This window comes from Diadema antillarum, unplaced genomic scaffold (assembly GCF_040938485.1).
Source record: "Diadema antillarum isolate AM-2024a unplaced genomic scaffold, OU_Dant_1.0 seq00000506_RagTag, whole genome shotgun sequence".
Lineage (NCBI taxonomy): Eukaryota > Metazoa > Echinodermata > Echinoidea > Diadematoida > Diadematidae > Diadema > Diadema antillarum.
The window spans coordinates 549,210-567,771 of record NW_027271461.1 but is presented as its reverse complement, the minus strand read 5'-3'; the positions used below and the strand labels follow the sequence as shown (position 1 = coordinate 567,771).

General features: G+C 37.6%; 1 protein-coding gene across 1 annotated transcript in view; it reads right to left on the bottom strand.

The window, feature by feature from the left end:
- LOC139733942 (WD repeat-containing protein 17-like) overlaps positions 1–18,562 on the bottom strand; it is a 58,857-nt gene that overhangs the window by 2,922 nt on the left and 37,373 nt on the right. Inside the window, exons 11-25 of the mRNA XM_071644754.1 lie at positions 17,364–17,516; positions 15,909–16,108; positions 13,214–13,347; positions 12,521–12,646; positions 10,317–10,466; positions 9,454–9,518; positions 7,793–8,047; positions 6,646–6,745; positions 6,119–6,261; positions 5,280–5,391; positions 4,559–4,700; positions 3,971–4,073; positions 2,643–2,852; positions 2,090–2,093; positions 1,781–1,957 (exon numbers count right to left, since the gene is read on the bottom strand). Of these exons, the coding sequence (XP_071500855.1) occupies positions 1,781–1,957; positions 2,090–2,093; positions 2,643–2,852; positions 3,971–4,073; positions 4,559–4,700; positions 5,280–5,391; positions 6,119–6,261; positions 6,646–6,745; positions 7,793–8,047; positions 9,454–9,518; positions 10,317–10,466; positions 12,521–12,646; positions 13,214–13,347; positions 15,909–16,108; positions 17,364–17,516 (2,074 nt within the window). The remainder of the gene's footprint in view (positions 1–1,780; positions 1,958–2,089; positions 2,094–2,642; positions 2,853–3,970; positions 4,074–4,558; positions 4,701–5,279; positions 5,392–6,118; positions 6,262–6,645; positions 6,746–7,792; positions 8,048–9,453; positions 9,519–10,316; positions 10,467–12,520; positions 12,647–13,213; positions 13,348–15,908; positions 16,109–17,363; positions 17,517–18,562) is intronic.

Here is an 18,562-nt window from a genome sequence, read left to right as displayed (position 1 = left end):
ACAGTGACTTTCTTGTGAAGATATTGACCATCGCCGTGAATACTCTAACAATTGGGGAACAAATTAATAATTTGTCTCGCGAAGAAAATCGTAGAAAGGTGTATGATGTTTCGCTCGCTACTACTGAGCTTCATCAGGTACAATGAGACATGGTGGTGCGTGCACACAGGTTGTAGCATGTACGCGGACGTGGTAGTTGGCACGCCATTACTGGGTCCAGGTCAGGCAGTGCGCCATCCTGTGTCTGCTGTTTACAGCATTCATGCGGACCTGGTTGGCAGCACGCCGTCCCCCTGGACGGGCTGGGAAGTGGGCCATCCTGCATCGGTTGGTTGCCGTCCAGATTCTGTGGTTTTATTTGTGCGCTGTGTGCTGGTGAGTGCGAATGCAACACATCCATGACTCAATGTCGACATCTCTGTTTAGGTTGTCTTCACTGAGTCGTACATGGATGGCTTCCTTCACTCAAGTGAAGGGTCTGCATGGACGCAGCAAACAGCAGACACAGGATGGCGCACTGCCTGACCCGGCCCCGGTAATGGCGTGCCCACTACAACGTCCGCATACACGCTACACCCTGTGTGCACGTACCACCGTCTCTCATTGTACCTGACGAAGCTCAGCAGTAGCAAGCGAAACGTCGTACACCTTACTACGATTTTCTTCGCGAGACAAGTGATTAATTTGTTCCCCAATCGTTATAGTGACTTTGTCCACTCACATGAAACTGTCTTCTCCTGAAATATCTAGCCAGGACTCTTATTAATTTCAACCAGTATTTCTTGAACTCAGAATATTCCCTTGTGTGAAACTAATATTTGTTGAAAACATGGTTCGGATGACTCTGAGCCCTAATCTGTTGTGTACTGCAGGTTTTTTTTTAATGTTGTGTGATGGTTGGCCCTATCCTTGATCACACATGGTCCATATTCGATCAGATATACACGCATATACCACTTAAAGGCTGTTCAGTCTATATCAAGCTGATAACGTACTTATGGTCTTTTGATTTCTGCAGTCTTGAAAATCTTAATGAAAATAGACCGTGATATTTAAACCATTATCTTCATCAATTCATGCAAAAATGGGTTCAGCAAATAGTTTGAGGATTATGCACTGTGCGAATTCTCCCTCATGCCTTTTTTGATCAGGGAATAACCAGAGAAATTTGTGGCTGCAGAAAGACAGAATTACAGATGGCAGAAAGCAATTAACAACAAAACATAAAGTATCATATAAAACAGACCTTCAGATCCAAAACAAAGAAATACACGAGTCATTTTCAATGATGAGAGTAGGATTAATATTCCTAATACACAAAGCCAAATCATCAATAATGTATTTTGTACATGCAAAGGTCGCAAAAAGTGGCTTTGCTTGACATAACACTTTGAGTCACTTTGTGTTTGTTTGCTTGTTTGCTTTCATACATGTTTGTTGTTACAGCTTTGTTTTGTTTTGGGTGTTTGTTTGTTTGTCAATTTTGAAGGGGATAGTGCTAGGTCCAAGCAACCATAATGCTATTCAAATAACATTCATTGTAAAACTAATCAGCAATGCTCCTCTTTCTGAATGATCACATGGATATCAACAGGATGTGAACTTGTTCAAACATTTGTACACATGGAGCTCCAACAATGTTCCTGTAAGAATATAACCAATATGTACGGCATGCAGACATGACAAGAGGCAATACATAAAAGATTGAGCAGCACTTACAGATCTAGAATATGCTTCAAACACAAAGAATATTACAACCATTGAGGTTGACGTAACTGACCTGTATTCTACTGGCAGAAAAAAGTGAACGGTGGACATCAGAGTGGCTAGGCAGATGAGATCCTGTCACAAAGTCTTCTCCCATCTCAAGGTCAAGGGTCATGGACTGGCCACGATGAACCATAGTCTGATAAATACCTTCTTGGAGTGAGGTTGGGGGTGGAACTGGGACTGGCAACTGCTGGCAGGGAAGAGATTTATCATTTATCACTTTAGTGTTTAGAATTTATCGTAGGCACTGTGAACAAACTAATGCATGTGCATAATCCAGTACTGAATACAGAGAAGATAATGTTTGCAAAGAACAAACTGACCTAAAAAAAAAAAAAGTAGAAAGAAGATAGACAACAGCAATGATACAATTGCTTACAGAAGTCTAAACTCAGTTGAACTCTAAATAAGAAGAACAGGATACTTTCTCTCTCGTAAACTTTGGTCAACTTAAAGGCCTAGTAGCATGGAGAAACATGGGAGGTCAGATTATATCAATCTTCATTTACATCTGCCCACCAGGCTACATTCAAAAACTGCAGAAAATGCCCGTCAGCAAATATGTTCATTGAAGTGTATGCTAATCAGTAATGCTCAACTCTAGTTGAGATTCTTTGGCTGTGCGCACACTTATGTAGAGATCAGTGATTAAGATGTACACAATTCATTATGGAGATCCTTTAATAATATCCAAGCCAGGCCAGCCTTCATACTCCATGGCATTCGATCCAATGCTATTGGGTCTTGAAGTGTTTAAAATCTACAATGCTTTACAATTGAATAAAGAGACTGTCAGGAGGAGACTATTCCTCAGGTCAGGATATCAGAAAATGACTATGCCCTCTATAGTTGACATGAAGTGAAGAACCTACCTCATGTCATGACCTGCCCTGACAGCCTTCCAAGCTTCTATCTCTGTCTGTAGTGTAGCATCAGAGAGGGGTATGTCAGGACCTCCTTTACTTTGTCTCAAGAGAGTCTGAGATAAACTCAAGAGGGGTATGACAACACTGGTATACCCTCTTCTGATGGCAACCATTGCTCCTACATAGAAAGAAAGAATCAGCAGTTCTTCCTTCAGCCTAATGAGAAAGAAACAAAAATATGAATAATACATTATACAACAATGGACATTCAGTGTTGAATCCTAATCACAACAGGAATACCCTTGGGCAAGGTATCTTATGGTAATTGCCTAGTCTTTCGGAGGAGACTTTAATGTTGGTCCCGTGTACAGGAGAGTCAGACCATTTGCACGTAAAGAACCTATTCACTTTTTGAAAAGAGTAGGGAGTTATCCCAGTGAAATAGCTCATAGTTTTTAGTTAATACGCTATATGAATATTATGATTGAGATGCCAATTATTTTCACTTTGCATGTTAAAACTGTGTATGAACTTAATCATTTTGATTGAGATAAACTGTTCGACACTTAAATAACACTAAACGCCTTGATAGTGTTGTTAAGTATTTATCAATCATTACTCAGTGTCCTATGTGTGTAACTTTCAGTCAATAAAACAAGCTCTGGGCTGCTAATTTTAAGGAGTCAAACAGAATAAAATGTTTAGTGGCTTACACTCATAGGAAATTAGCCTTGTGAGCTTTTTGGGTTTTTTTTGTTTTTTTTTCTTCTTCTTCTTGTTTGGTAGCCTGCTTCCTTATTTTTGGAAGGACTTCATTTCTCCACGTTCAATTTATAATGATTGATATTTTACAACACAATTTTCATTAACTGCAGAAGCAGACAAATGTAATAAAGAACAGAAATGACAAACAATAACTCAAAACATAATCTAAATAGATTTGAGTTGACACTGCATGATAAGGGAACACAGACATCAGGAATAACAACAGCTGCTACAGAAAGTGCAGACGGCCGCCACATTGAGCATAATTATCTTGAAGGTACAATGTATGGCCAGCATTAAAGACATACAAGAGGGCTGTATGATTCATAAAACATGCTGATTAAGGTTCTAAATTGTAGTGAAGTGTATGCATTGCTCATGCGTGCATATGCTAGTGAGGATGCACTCAGGCATACACAATGAAGTATAGATTATATAACAATGTATGACCAGCATTAGTCACAGCAAAATTAGTCTATCAAATAACATTTCGACAAAGTACAAGAGCTATCTTGCTCTTGTACGAAAAGGGTGACACATGGTTGAAAAAAGAAAAGAAATTAACTCACTGGGCTACACTCTGCATCATGAGACGATCTGATCTGATGCAGCCGAGAAGCTGAAGGAGAGGAAAGACGTCTTCCACCACCCAGTCTGGCTGACAAAAGCAACCTGTAGGTCAAAGGTCATCAACATTCTCATGAGTCATACTTTGTTTAGCTGCTCATTTCTATGGGTACGTGTCTATCACTGGCATTGTAAACTCCACTGCCCTTTTCCATGAAGCTAATGACAGCACGATACATTTATCATAGTTACCATGACCACCATTATGCTGCAACGAGGATATTAGCTGTCATTGTAGCAGCTCCTAAAGCACAGACTGCTTCATTTTGGTAACATGACTTCTCATACCCATTAGCTACTAACAAAGCAAAGTGTTAATTCCATAGATGTCATACTGTGCAAACAATTTTCTGTTTTACATGGGGGAGGGGGGTCCCATGGACTACTTCATCAAGTAATAGACATGACTGCAAGCTAATCATATATTAAGTAGGTATAGGAAGTCATCCTGCACTATACAACATCACAGGTTACCATGGTTTTTTGCAATAAGTCAATAAAAATCAGAGAAGTCTGGGAGACAGACTCACTTTTGATCTTTGGCAGTGCTATCGAGAGAGCTTCTTCTGGTGTTGGTGACAGTAGATAGTAGCATACACACTCCCTCAGGTTGCCAATATCCAGCATATGTTTGGCCTTCTGAGAACACTCTTCCAGAGGGGGTAACCCAGCCTGTCACATCAGTAAGACAATTGGCTTAGGTAATTCACAGCTCTTCTATGCCCTATCAATCAATTACCTTGATATATTGGTGTACATGGCAAAGTTGGCAGCAAAAAAAGTGCAGCAAGTGTGAAGATAATGTTGCAGACAACTAAACAATCATTACAGTATGCACTAGTCACTCTCTTTCTCACAGAAGACAGTTGTTTTCTTCTGAACACGTGATATGTCACGCAGAATAGTGGCAACAAAATTTACAGATGCCTTACTTTCCTCCAGCCATCAATATGTGAGTTGAGTGAACAAAGTAAATACAGACTGACAAACATTTAACAACTGAAGATAACAAAGTGTATTTAATGCCTACACAGAAAGCTAGAAATTTGAGACATTAACCCAAACCTTTGCATACGGTATGCATAAAGTTACAGACCATGATTTGTACAATTTCACAAATAAATCCTCTTTTTTCTACTGCTAGAGTGTAACTGTTACATGCTCCATATATTAGTCTATCAGTTTCAATAGTATAGTGAGTGATCTCCAGGACCACTATGAACTCGTTCAAGAATCAGTCTTCAGCTTCACCTTTTCATGCATGTGGTTAATCTCTGCTGCACTCCCTACACACCGAGCACAAAGCTTCACTTTCAAGTCATGGTTGTCAGGGATGTCTTCCAACAAGTGAATTGCCAGCTCCCTAGCATAGAGATCAACAATGAGAAGAGATTCAGTACTGTTTAGATATGGATTGCTTTTGAGAACACTGGGATCTCAACTCCATGATATAAAACAAAGAGCTTGTTCCGAGGGTCATAACATAACATTGTGAAGCCAAGGGACAACAATATCAACAATGTTCTGAACAAAAACAGTCGACAGCTTTTCTGTACACCTTACAAATTTTATTTGGTCAATCAGTTGCACACTAGCCACTTCACACATCAGGCACTGCAATAGACTTTTGCATTGTGATAGCATCGGACGAGGATCACTTCTCACACTATTGGACGAAAGTGTTTACAATACTTAGATAACTAAGCACTAGCACAGTGGACCTGAGTCTAAAATAGGTTTAAACTTTACGGGCCCTTGAGTCAAGAGAAGAAAATTTGTTACTTCTACATAGCATTATGTTGTATGACATCAGGCAGTAGTTGGTCTTTATATCATTCATTTTATTACTTTTTCTTGCTAGTGCTGGGGTTTAGAGGTGAATAAATCATTCATATCAATACAGAAATCATTCACATTCATCAGTCAAAAGAAATGCATCGTGAAATTCAAAATCCATCTCTGGCAATGGTTCAGAGTCATAAATACCTACGATAGTCCAATATTCATAAATGGCTAGGTTTTCATAAATCACTTTCACATGGCATATTCACAGTGCAGTAAATTTAGAAACTGAGAAAATGGAAACCTACCAATGGCCTTGACTTTCACATCTGTGAGACAGTTGTTCCAGCGCCATGGCAACAAGAGACATGTGTGCTTCTCCTTTCAAAGCTTTCCCAATAGAAATGGCTAACTCCAGTTCATGGCCACGAATCAACTTGGAGAGGGCAAGCTGTCACACAAAAGTGAATACAAACCATTCATATATTTTAAAGTCTAGTTTAAGGGTATGTAACACTATTTCCTTCTAAACAAAACAAAAAAAGTGTTGATCAAAATGCTGATTATCATTTGCTTTGGTGTTTGTTTTTTTTACATATACAAGGAATGAACTTCAATATTCAAAACATCAACGTAACATCATGGTAAATGCTTTCTCCTTGATTACGAAATAAAATGAAAGTTTGTAGGTTTCAAATGATTTTCTACATCCTATAATGGCCTTTAAACAGTGTAGGTAGTATTTCATACTGCTCAATATATGGTGCCTCAACAAGCACATGACACATATTCCTCGCATTCCTGTTTCTTGACTCAACAATAGATGACAGTCTACCTTGATCTGGCCAGATGCCAAGTGACAGCAAGCAGCAAGAATTGGAGACCCATTCTGGAAGAATTTGGCAGCCATCTGCTCTGTAACAGATATCTGGAGTCTGCAGGGTGAACAATTTTGTCATGACTCCTAGAAATGTTCAGTTGGAATTCATGTCATACAGAAATAATGTTTTGAATGAAACCTGTAGTGCTAAAACAGCACACAGAATATAATTTGAAAGAAGTTGGACAATTTTCCAAAACTTTCAACCCCTTGAAAGTCAGTAAATCAATTGACATAATGCCCTCAAGACATATTAGAGTAGCCACCCAAAGTCAAGATGGCTTGTCTTAAGTTAGGTGCTTCTAAAAATATTAAATGACATGTGCTGTCCAGGATGATATAGAAGGTCATCATATCTCTGGTATATCTACATTATACTAAAAACAACAGTCATTAAATGAAAAGTTTTGTAACTGTGGTGTTACTGTACACAAGCACCTTACAGTGTCATGTAAACCTTACAGTGTCATGTAACTAAGACTGTTGATTCAAAGGAGTAACTGAAGATCACTTTGTGATAAGACATTGATTGATTGACTGATTGATTGATTGATTGATTGATTGATTGATTGACTGATTGTAAGATTGATTGAGTAATTGATTGCTTGATTGATTAATTAACTGATTGATTGATTGATTGATTGATTGATTGACTGATTGATTGATTGATTCAGTGAGTGATTGATTGATAGATAGATAGATTGATTGATTGATTGATTGATTGATTGATTGATTGATTGATTGATTGATGGATAGATGGGTGGATGGATGGATGGATGGATGCACTGATTGATTGATTGATTGATTGATTGATTGATTAAAAAAATATACAGTTAAACATAGCAGCCTACAGGCTGTGCAATCGCTGTTTAGTTCACAATGAATTAAAATAACACTGAAAACTGAGATACATAAAGATAAATCTTGATGAATGTAAACATTGCTACATGTTAAAGCTAAAATTATATGAAAAAAATTACATATTTACAACAGTGGAACATGAATCTGTTTCCTAACATCCTTTATTTTAATAAAAACAGAAAAAATCTGCAAAAATTAAAATTTGCAAATCCAAATCACACATTGCAGCTGAAATACTCACTTCCTTGTTTCCATGCCATTTTGCTCGTAGCCATTTATTCTTTCTTGTCCTTCAGATGCAATCATTCTTCCATTAGCCATTCCTGATTGTAACCTCTCCTCAAGGGCTCCCTCGCTGGCCACCTGAGCCACTAACAAGGCATCCTGAAGCTGGCCTCTGTCACAGTAAAAGTTCACTAGCTTCTGGACATTGCCAGTGACGATGTAGTAAGGAACACAGTCCAGGTTTTCATCAGCTGCCAAACTCGCAGCATACCTGTTAAAAGAAAAAAAAAAAGGAAAGAAGCAAGGAGCAGTATGCTGCTAACTTAAATTTTATGCTGTAATGTAGAAAGATCACACATTACTGTAGGTAGAGGAGGAATATGTCTGAGAAATAGATTCAAGTTTCCTGCATACAATATCTGCTGGGACAAAACAGTATTGATCGTTATACAGCAAAGACACATTCACATATCCTGGTAGTACCCAGAAAGTCTCATCAAAATGCATTCACTGTTTTTGTCATATTGGACAGCTGTGTACTACAACCAGGAATCTGACATCAGAAATGTTCTGTGACAAATAATCAATAGTATGAATATATGCAATTCCTACATTAAATGTTACAAACTCTATAATGCAACACACAGTATATGTGGAATATCTAGCGTGTTGGATATTTTTGCTCATTTGTCTTTTGCTGAAGTGGCATAGAGATATGAAAGTGGAAATATTTTAGGAAAATATAACAATACGTGAATAAATACTTTTAAGCCACAAATTCATCATGAAGCAAATTCCCACAAATGGACACAATGAGAAATAAAAATCAATAATGACAAAAAAGTTATCACTTTCACAGCATTTCACAATAGGCCCTACATGCCTTCCAAATGTATAATTAGCCATCATACGATTCTATCATATCTAGGCCTTTCACCTTGGTGAAATAAAGCTACTCTTACACTAAATTATGTATTATGTAAACATGAATTTACTGTTCAAAAAGATTACTGTAGTATGAACCAGCCAGACAATCATTACCTTATTATGGATAATATGTCTCCTTTGTCTATGTCTTATATTACATTACATTTGTTGGTCCCCTTTTATGTGCAAAATATGGTATATAGTTCCATCTTGGCCAAGAATGGGCAAATCCAACATTCATTTTGTTCAGTAATTGGTACAAAGAAACTACCACTGTCTTGATTTCTTCAACTCTTACATTCATTCACTATACTTTATACAGGGCTTGACATTAGCGTTAGCACAGTGGCTCAGGGCCACTCAAAATTGATGTCAGGACACCAAATTTTAAAAAAGGCTATCTTTTGGTCGGGCAACTAAAAAAAATGAAATGTAATATATCCTTTTATTTCAGGCCACTTCATTTCTTTTTTGGGCAATCAAAATTTCAAATTCACAGATTTTAGTGACCCAGACCTCTCAGATGTTGTATGCCTCATTGCCAAGATATACTGTCTCCAGTCACAAACAGTAGTTCATGTGACCATACACATCTAGAATACAAAATATTTATGACAGTTTAAAGGGAAGCAGCCCTTGCCTACACTCTACGATGTAATGCTACCCTATGCAATACAAAGATTGCATTTAGAAAAATATGAGATGTGTTGGTCAAGCTTGGAGTCAGATTGATTCTACAACAAGTCTCACCTCTCAGCCAGTTCCTTCCAGTAGTCAAGAGATACAGCTGGGGCTACCGACAAAGCTTTCTCCCACTACAATGTGGACATAATGATGCCATAGCATGAATGAAATCAAACATAACTCTTGCTCTTGGTAATTCAAATTGTCATCTGACACATTTTCTCAGCAGGAAATCAGGTAGGTCATTTTGAATCATTTTGTATTCTCTTTCTATGTGATTCAGTGTTATGATTTTGAAATTCTGATAAATGCTAGTTTTCAACTTTCAAATACACATACTATGCACAGCACTACAAATACGAATTTTCTTCTCTTTTTTTTTTTTTCATTGTCACTGTCATCACCTGTTCTCCAATATCTGAGGGAACTCACCTTTCACATTATGGTAAAACACAATATATTCGCGGCATGAAATTTTCACAAATTGGAGCCGACAGTCTTTTTTGGGGCATGAAATTTTCGCGAATTGCCTCTGGCATCCAATGCATATACTATAGATCTAGTGTAGGTAAGTAGTTGGTAAGAACTTTCGCGTGCATTTTAATTTCGCGATTCTTACCTTTCGCGATATTAAAATGCACGCGAACATTCCTCGTTTTACAGTATACACCATGGTATGTCTACATTATACATTTCATATCCACAAATTTGTACTTCACATTTCAGGGTATATCTGAACAGCTCATAGCATGATGGAAAGAACCTTTCAGAATCTCCATCAACTCATCCCAATGTACCAAGTAGGTTACACTGAACATCTTAGATAGCTTCCTCTGCATTTTGGTGTCTCATCACTATCAAAATTTAAGACCGTCATCTTGTATTCATTCTACATTCTCTAACCAACTAGAGCTGGAGAAATAACTAACCTCTCCAAGTTCCACCATGAGTTCAGCGTACCTCTGTACCTCTCCCAGCTTCATGTGCAGCATGGCTGCCTCTTTCACTTTCTCCTCCCTAGCACGGTAGGAAGAACCTTGCCCCCGAACTTTGGCCATCTCTAGCTCCTTGGCCTCAGACTGATATACACACACATTAACATACCTTAAAGGGACTGTACAGTACTGGTTGAGGTAGGGATTCATGTTTTGAACATTCCTAAGTGAGATAATGAAAAGCCTCTTATGAAATATGAAAGAGCATGTAATTTTAAGAAGGATTCATCGTTTATTTGATGAAAATTGGTTTTCAAATGGCCGAGATATCCAAAAAGGTGCTAATAATAAAAGGCGACATGCCACAACTTTATTAGGATATCTTTGTTTCACCTTGTTTTTGTATATTTCAGCCATTTCAAAACCGATTTTCATAGAATAAACTTTTGATACCCCTTAGAACTGCATGCTCTTTGACATCTCATAGAGTAGTTTCTGAATATCTTGCATAACGTTAAAAGCTAAATCTTCACCTTGACCAGAACTGTACACACCCTTTAAAGTATGCCTTCATGCAAGACTCTTGAAGATTCAAATGACAAAAAAGGTGAAAATTCAAAAAGGAAAACTTGCTCTACAGCAAACTAATCATGCAAGATGGTACTGCAAATCTTCCAAATGAGATATTTACATCCATTATTTGTCGCTAGACATGATAAATAAATGTTCAACATGACTGGGTAAGTGAAAACCTTCCATGCACCCACTGAATGCTTGATTTCTTTGCAGGTAATGTTTGACAAAATCTATTTGGAAACAAGAATCATTTAAAGTGAAACAGGGTGCCATTAACTTCAAAAGCACTTGCCCCACTGCCCAGGGCAAGTGAAAATCAAATTTGGGCAAGTGTTTTTAAACAATGAGAACAAATGCTTGCCTGAATTGGGCAAGCAAAAAGTTTTGAAGCCTTCTTTTGCTTTTTTCACTTATTCCCCCAACAAACCAAGAAAGTCAACCATACAGCAGCCCCAAAATAATGGCTATTTAGTTATGCAACACACTTCATATTTCATTTCAGCAACTTTCCAACACTTACGTGAAGAAGACCCAATGCAATGCAACGGCAACACTCGATTGGAAAGTTTGTTAATCCATTGTGTTTAAGCATGTGAATCAATGTGTGCCATTTATGCAAATGATTCCGTTTTATAGAGCCCTTGACTTAAACATGATTTTCTATATTTCCTTATATTTTGGAATGACTTTCCGGGCAAGTAAGATTAATGTACAAGCAAGTGTTTTGCAGCAAATTTGAAAATCTGGTTGCCCAATCAGGCAAGTGTAAAAATAAAGTTATGTAGCACCCTGTGAAAGCATAGTTCTGGTATATAAGGCTTTGAGAACCCACCTTGCACCATTTCATATTCGCTTCAGTGCTTGCAATATATCGAAAGAGTCTACCTAGAAACATACTCGGCTGACGTGATTTGCCGGGATGATGAGTTGTTTTGGAGTATTTTGAGTTGGTATACCAATTTTCATTCCAGAAGGATCAAGGCTTACTCCATCTCAGGGACAACTCGGCCCTATTTCAGACAATTTACACACAGTTCGAGATCGCCATATTTTGTACATATGCGCACATTCGTTTTGTATGAGGTTCTTTGATGTATCAGCTCGGCCCATAACTGCAACCACCCAGAACGCAAAGCGCTCCCATAGTACAACACTGTACAATCCAGAGGGACAAATCGGTCCCGCTGTCAAAGTGAGGCCGTGTTGTCCCTGAGTCCGAGTTAGCCTGACCCAATTCTGAGATTGCAGCTCCGGCAAACCTTTTTGGTTAATATATTCACATTTTCATTGTTACCCAACGAATATCTTGTTACTACAGCATTTCTACACATTTCTTAGGCATACTTGTACATTTTGGAGCAAAATTCGTCAATTCTGCATGCATACCAGAACTTTGAAACCATACACTCAAGTTTACACTACTTCTTCCAAATGACTTTCACAGAGAATCATTATCTTTTTAAATTACCATAATTATTTTGATGCCATCAACCTAAACAAAAAACATTTCCTAAGCCTATTCTTTTTACGAAGTAGAGTGCTTGAAATGGGGAGGGGGAGAAGAAACAAACAGAGGTGAAGAGAAGAGAAATTCAGTGTGAGAATAGAGAGGTAAGACTTACAGACTTGAACTTGATAAGATGCTTGATGTGCATGATGCCCTGAGAATACATGTCTGGAAGCAAACAGTCATCCTGACCATCCAAGATAGAGACCAGCTCCCACAGGTTTGCTGTGCCACTACCACACTAATACACAATTACAACAGTATCAAGTTTGCTATATGTATCATCTATAAAAACATCAATTAATGATTTCAATGACATTAAAACAAAGCATTTTTTTTTTAGTGAGTACCTTTGTGTCATATTTTTGGTGTGTATGTACAGAATGTTGTAATTATGAAGACATGGCAACAAATTGCAATCAAAAACAATGATGGCAGATTCACTTCCATCTATGGCACATGATGGAGTGATCAGATTCCTAACTTGTTCAGATTTCTCGCTTGTACAAATTTGAAGAAAAAAAAATCAAGCACTCAAAACTTGTTGCTATACATGAAATATAGAACTTTGCAATGAACTCTAAATTACACGTTGAGATAGATGGAACAGGATTAATTATTCTACATACAATCAACATGAACTGCACTTTAAAAAAAGAATAGAAAAACTATGATAACAAGCATCAGTCACTAAAACAGCACAATTTGGAAGCTGAAACAGAGATTTGGCAACAATGCTAAGACGTTTGCATACATTGTCCTTTCTGAGGAGATCTAACAAAGTGAAGAGAAGTGAGTAGGTACTCACAGAGAATAAATTAGAGAACCAGCGAAGGATTGTGTGGTGATCCACATTGCCCCTGTAATGGTCAATCCTAGACTTGAGATCTCGTGATGCTCTACCACACATCAGAGGCAAGGTACGTACAGCCATTGCCTGGTCTGTAGTGGTCACCATGGATACAGAAACAATGAAGGAACATAGCGAGTGATACACAAATCATATTAAGATATCATGAACGAGTCTGGCTGTTATTCAAACTTACATCACTCATACCAACATTTCAATATTACTGTCTCTTCTTTCATAAGTTCTGGTAGTACATATATGATTGTTGTTACAGAGACTCCAACTCTCCTGTTTTCGATGGGAGATCTCCCGCCGAAAGCCCATTTTTGCAGAATCTCCCGTTCTCCCGCTTGAGATTTAATTTCTCCCGCTTGAAATGATTTCTTACTTAATTTCATTGTATGCTGAAAAATAAGCCTTAGATAGCACAAGAGAGCATCTAGAACCATACACCGCAAGGGACTTTGCTCTCGGGTGTGCGCTTTGCGCACATCAAATTGGAGTCTCCCGTTTGCTAGGGGTTTCAGACATTAGTACATTCAGTACATTGTACATTCAGTACATTTTGACAATGTGAGATGACAATTTCAGGATGAGTGTCAAAAAAAAAATGAAATGACATTATTGAAAGTTTGGCACAAACACAAATGTGTCAAGTGTTTGCATTCTTTGACCCAGCCATTTCATTTGGATGGCTGAATTGTTTATGAGGGCAAGTTTTCTTAAATTTAAGCATTTTGCTTGACTTTTGACCCCATGGTCCACAACTTTCTTTAAATAATCACTAACTGTTAAATATCCAATTTCCAAGACAACACTTTGAGCAATATTCAAAATATAGGGAAAAACTGGGACAGTTTAAAATTCTTGCTTGACCTTTGACCCCATGGCCCAATTTTTTTTTTTTTTCAAGCAGAATCATAGGGCAGTAATGCATGTATTTACCTTGTTGAATTAAGTGTATGCACTGAGTAACCTCCACGGTATGGATGAAATCGTGTAATTTCAGCATCAAATAGTAGAATAGTATCGTTTTAACTTGGCCTTTGACACCATGACCCCAAAAATTCCCAATATAATCATTGCCAGGAAGTTTATGTACATGCGTATGTACAAAGTTCCATGAAGATACCTCGAGTCACATTCGAGATGAGGAGGAAAAGGGGATTGTAGCAAAATTGTAGCATTTTCAATTGACCTTGACCCCATGGTCCAAAACTTTCCCAAGAGAATCTTATTTCGTTAATACATTTACAGGATACATTTCATGAAAATACCTTTAGACATGGCAGAAATACAAGGGAAATGGTGAAATTTTAAGAATTTTACTTGACCTTTGATCTTTGATCTTGAGCATGTGCACCCAAAAGTTGATAGGCAAAGCTTCAACCACTACACTACATTCAAACATATGCCATGTTTCATTTGGATAGCTTGAACAGTTTTTAGGTTACACTGTCCACAGCATCAATTACAGATGGACGGAAGGACGACTAGAAGGACTGACAACCAGAAAACTTTATGCCTACAACGACACTTCATGGCAAAGCCATAAATAAAAGTCCCAATACTGAGGGTAGCTGGGCATCAGATGAGGTTTGAGCTTCATTATTGCATTATTACCTCCGCCAAGGGAGGAGGTTATGTTTTCGTTGCCGTTGGTGTGTTTGTTCGTTCATTCGTTAGTTAGTTAGTTTGTCCGTGTGCAAAATAACTCAAAAAGTAGTTAACGGATTGAGATGAAACTTGCAGGAAAGGTTGAGAATGACACAAGTAACAAACGATTAACTTTTGGTAGTGATCCGAGAATTTTGGGGGAATTCATGAAGGATTTTTGATATTTTGGCAGGTAGGGTCAATGAACTTGGGAGTTCAGGCTGCGTGTATTTGAGGTTTGCATGCGCGCACTAAAGTGCGTGCTCTAGTTTCTGCTAGGGCGAGGCGCGCCGTGCAGCTGAGGGTTTATGACGTACAAAGGCTTCTACATTGGGAAATCGGGCGACTTTCAACAGACAACGCTATAAGTACGTATGGGTGGAAATCACTGATAACTCTATGGCAGAACAAGATCAGTGGTGGAAATGAGCTGCTTGCTTGGTGGAGGTCTGCGCTCTCAGAGTGCTTTTCTAATCTTTTACATGATATGCAGATGTGAAATGTGTAAAAATATGAGGTACAGAAATCACGTTGAAGAAATTGATTTGCAATAGGGGCACAAAATACTATGTCCTCAAAAGAAACATGATTTTGAATATGCCTATTTTATTGTAAACTATTCAAGGCCTGTCAACCTCTGATGACAAAAAACAAATACATGAATGAATAAAAATATTGATGCATAATTAAATGAAAAAATACATAATGATAATATTAGTAATTGTTGGTCAGCAATTGAAATACTGCACCTATCATGAACTTTTAATCACATGTAGGGAAAAAAAAACTATTTTCGCAAAATACCTTTTCTTTTTAAATGAAGAAAAAAACCAGACTGAATATCATAAAAAACATATTAGCCAACAGATCTTCCATTCCGTTCAATGAATACTGCTGTTTAGAACTAGTGACTATTATAGTTGTGAGACCAGTAGAAAACTGAGCTTGGTTCTCAAAGATGAGCTTGGATCCAAGTTAATGATTTTTAGTAAACTACCTGTTGCAGTAACAATCTCCTGCCACGGGCGTCTTGCAATGATGCGCATCTGAGAAGACACAACAAGGGACATTAAGGACCAAATGCGCACTGTGGAGTCTCGAGAGCAGGACGCCAGGACAAAGGGACGATTTGGGTGCATGGTGAGGCCATACACATCAGCACCATGGTCTAGCACTTGGTCTATGCATGCACCATCCCTGTAAAATAAACAGCATAATACAACGTGTGTTCTCACGATAACTGTACAGACACTAGTAAGGAGGGGTCAACTGGGGTCTAACTTTCAAGATATGGAAATGAGAAGGAACAAAAAATGCATGGCATGTGAAGGAGATAATCTTTGGGTTCATTCATATCCAACGTGGGCAAATAAATTACAACATGAAGTTCATTAGGCATTCCTCACTTCTCACATACAGGTAATCACTGCTGTTGGTATTAGTAAATGGCTCTTCCTTATCATATTACCTGTTGAGGACGGACTGATTTTTCAACATACATTTCACATAGATACCTGCCCCAGTATACTCTGGACTTGTCCACAACGAGTTAAAGAAGTTCACTGATAAATGGCCACTAATCAAAGATTAAATTTTAACCCTCTTTGCATATTACGGGAAATCTTTGATCCATTCATTTGTAATCATTATGCCAAAGAATATTATCATTAAACTTACCTAGCAGAATTTTATGGCCAGAAAATGACATTTCTAGCTAAATTTTGGTGACCTGTGTGATCTTGACTAATGACCTATCACCTATATCATGTTCATGCAAATTACTACTTGATTTATTTCTGTGCTGTCCATCATCTTACAATACCACTGGACATTTTAGTGGAAGCAATGGCTTGAAAAGTTATGGAACTGAATTGGACATTTGACACTACAGGTTAAGCTCTAACACCATAGTAACAAAATTTATAACATTAACACGTTTTAGTTTCAATACATCATTAACCTTTGAAAATACAACAAATGGCAGCTCATCAAACCTTTGATTGTATACTTGCACCATAAGGGTGCTAGAGGCATTTATTTTATGTTTAACATCTATCCATATGTCCCACACAGTTCTGGCTTGAGCACTTCATGTAAATGATATTTTATCTACATCTACTGATCTTACATTTTATTACTATCAGATACTTCTCAATGTTGTTATAGCTGAAACTGTAATTTTCAGGCATAGTTCAATGACCATTGACCTTGGGATATTTTTGGCCAAAATCAACTAATCTAACAATATCTTGGTAAGATGGCTGGAGGGACAGATATCATAATACCTTACCCCAAGGCCTTATACCATGGACGTAGAACTACCTCCATGCTTATACCATTAACAGCATGTACAAAACTGTGGCATTAAAAACAAAAACAAACAAAACAAACAAAAACAAAACCAATTCACACATCTCAAAAGTACAACTTGTGAAGGAAGGAATAGTCTGACCTTGTGTCCCAGACTCTGATGGTATAGTCCCAGGAGCCAGAAATCAGGAGGTAAGGGATCTCAGGGTTCCACATCAACCCTCTCACATTGGCTTTGTGTCCCACAAGGATGTTGACACAGCTTTCCTGTGTGTAGTCCCATATTCGTATTGTTCTGAGAACAGCCCAAATGGTACACAGTTTAAAATATGTATGTGTATGTACAGTCATATAAAAGAAGGACACAGACTATTACATAAAAACGATTTTCAGGCCTAATGTGGCAAGTTACCTCAACAGATGTAAAGAGTTGTCAGAAAACTGATTTCTCATGTACAAATGTGGGTTTTCACACAACTTTTCTTTTCTGTTAGGTTCTTGTTATTGTTCCAAACTGCATTCAGTTGATCAAAACGTTTTACACAAGAGACAATAGAGAAGATTTGATAAATTCACAGACATGATTCTTCACAAATTGCTAACAGCACTTAGAATGTGTCACAACACTTAAAGTTTGTCATCAAACTAACAACTGCAAAACTAGATGAATTCATCATAATGATGACAATAAATGCTCCCGTCTAAACCAATTATTGGATTTTAAAGAAATCCTTTCTCTTTTCTATACTTTTACAATCAGCCCATAAAGTTCAACCCTAGGAGAGAGCATCTTTTACACTAAGATCTCCATCACACCAAGAAAAAAAAATGAAAACAATTTTTAGTGACTAATTGCAGTGCTTTGAGTTTAAGTGTTGATATTTTTCTTTTGTAAATTGAAGCAAAAGAAACAGAGTGTGGATCAACAAGAGGAGGATATAACTTCTAAATTCACAGCATAAATACAACATCAATGCATTTCACTATCAAAGACATTCTAAAGGGTGAAAAACATTGGTTAGACTGGATAATACCCATCACACTTAAAGTGCATCAACATCAATTCCTATGAATTATCTTATCAGTCAAAAATCAAGCACAACAAAGCCTCAAATTTGAAGGTACTCTTTCATATATCACTGTATATCTGTGCAATTTGACTGTTAGTCACCAAATCAGATTTTTGATAAAGACTTTTCAATCAAATCTTTCAATCTAGCAATCAATCAATCGATCAACATCTAAAGCTACTCATTCATATTTACAGCTACTCATTCACATTTACAGTGTTGTAAAGTTGCTCATTCACATTTAAAGCTACTCATTCATATTTACAGCTAC